The sequence below is a fragment of the Idiotropiscis lumnitzeri genome, unplaced genomic scaffold, assembly GCF_059441095.1.
Source record: "Idiotropiscis lumnitzeri isolate Australia: NSW breed Sydney's pygmy pipehorse unplaced genomic scaffold, RoL_Ilum_1.0 HiC_scaffold_459, whole genome shotgun sequence".
NCBI lineage: Eukaryota > Metazoa > Chordata > Actinopteri > Syngnathiformes > Syngnathidae > Idiotropiscis > Idiotropiscis lumnitzeri.
This window is the reverse complement of record NW_028283996.1, coordinates 1-1689: the sequence shown is the minus strand read 5'-3', so window position 1 is coordinate 1689 and position 1689 is coordinate 1. Positions and strand designations below refer to the sequence as shown.

At 41.1% G+C, this 1689-nt stretch overlaps 1 protein-coding gene across 1 annotated transcript; it reads left to right on the top strand.

Annotated features, from left to right (window-relative positions):
* Positions 1–994: 994 nt before the first annotated feature.
* Positions 995–1607, top strand: LOC148314091 (BLOC-1-related complex subunit 7-like; the record flags this gene model as incomplete). The annotated part of the gene is made up of 2 exons (XM_088287737.1): positions 995–1151; positions 1545–1607. Coding segments are annotated over exons 1-2 (195 nt in total), but the record flags the coding sequence as incomplete, so codon positions are not given.
* Between the last annotated feature and the right edge of the window lie 82 nt (positions 1608–1689).

The following is a 1689-nucleotide window of genomic DNA, read 5'->3' as shown; positions in this document are numbered from 1 at the left end:
CGAGTACAAAGTACAAATATTTTAGAAAAAAATCTAAGGAGTACAAGTACAAAGTTGGCTGAAAAATAACTACTGCGCTATAGTATAGATACCCCAAATTGTTCTGAAGGTCACCGTCACCTTTGAGCAGTGCATAAAACAATCGCAGTTCATTTCACACGGAGGCCTTTAGTGGAGTGCTACTTAGTCCTACTTGAATGAATCCCCCTCATAATACCATCATTTCTGACACCATGGCTGGACAAATACAGAAACATACTTACACAGTACTGAATGAGTGTTGAACAACCTAGCTTCTCTTGAAGGTCCGTCTTGAAAATGGCCTCACAAGTGTATATGCAATTAAATCCTCACCTTTCCCTCCTTCGGCCATTGTGGTTTAAAAAGCAAGAATATATTTTACATTTTCAGTGGCTAGTTATGACTTCTGGGTAGCATAGCGCAGCCGCCTCACGAGTAAATATCCAATCACAAAACATGTTCTCATCTTCAGCCTAAGGGCAGCGAGAAGACTGACCAACTCGTAATCTGATTGGCTAACGCAACTGTCTATCAACTCTGAAAGCGCTTTGACTTTTAACAAAACTGATGCCCGCACCATTGTATCCGAAGGACTCGTGCGACAAGTGTGTGCGTCTGGTATTGTGAAATATGCCTAGCAACAGGAGCTAGCTGAATTCTGACTGGATAAAAACTCTCATGAAAGATACAACACTAGTGAAGAATGTGATCATGATTTCTTGATTATGTTTGGCCAGCAGAGAAGGCCTTGACCGTCCACCACTGAAACAATATTCCCAACCAGTGTGCTGCAAGAAATCAGTTTTACTTGTCATTCAAAAAAACCCCTCAATTAATTACACATACAGCTTATTTCTTCATCTATCTATCTATGCCAGCGAACAGTTATTTTTTACCCGATTTTTTTTTTTTCATTTTTATATTGTGTATGCTTAAATGGACGCTACTGCGCACTATTTTTGACCCCACTCGATTGCCGTTGTTAGCTCAAACCAAACATGGCGTCCACCGAAGCTCAACCTCGATTTGGGCAGTCGGTGAAAGGATTATTATCTGATAAAGTGGGCTCTTGCAGCGTAGACGTGATTGCATTGACGCGTCAGGTGCTCAAAGTTTCCCGAAGCCAAGAGGTCGGTTGATGCGTTTGTTTTTGACATTTCCTAGCAGCTTTGCATTTAATCGGAACTCCCACCAAAACAGCTGATTGGGTCCTTCACGAAGTTTTGGCAGTATTTATCACGCGCTTGAATAGGAATTTGTTAACATCGATGCAAGATTACCGTTAAATTGCGCTACAACAATAAATCACATTGAGGTGTCGTTAAGTTACTTTAATACTAACCCTACGTTGATGGGTCGACGTTGGCCCAAAATGGAGGGAGCGTCATGGAATGAAATTAGTGAGCCAAACCGGGAGCGTTTTTAAATGTTTGTGTCTGGCGTTGATCTGTGATGTAGAAGGCCAATGTTGTTTTGGTGAGTAAATCCAACTCATGCCTAACAGTTGTTGTGATGCATTGCAGCTTCTCGGTCAAGCAGCCAGAAATATGGTTATACAGGAGGACGCCATCCTACACTCAGAAGATGTAAGGACATTTGTGTTTATTTTAAACACTGGTCAGTTTTGATTAAATCTGTTTCGATCAGTAAATTAGGTTGGTTATACTT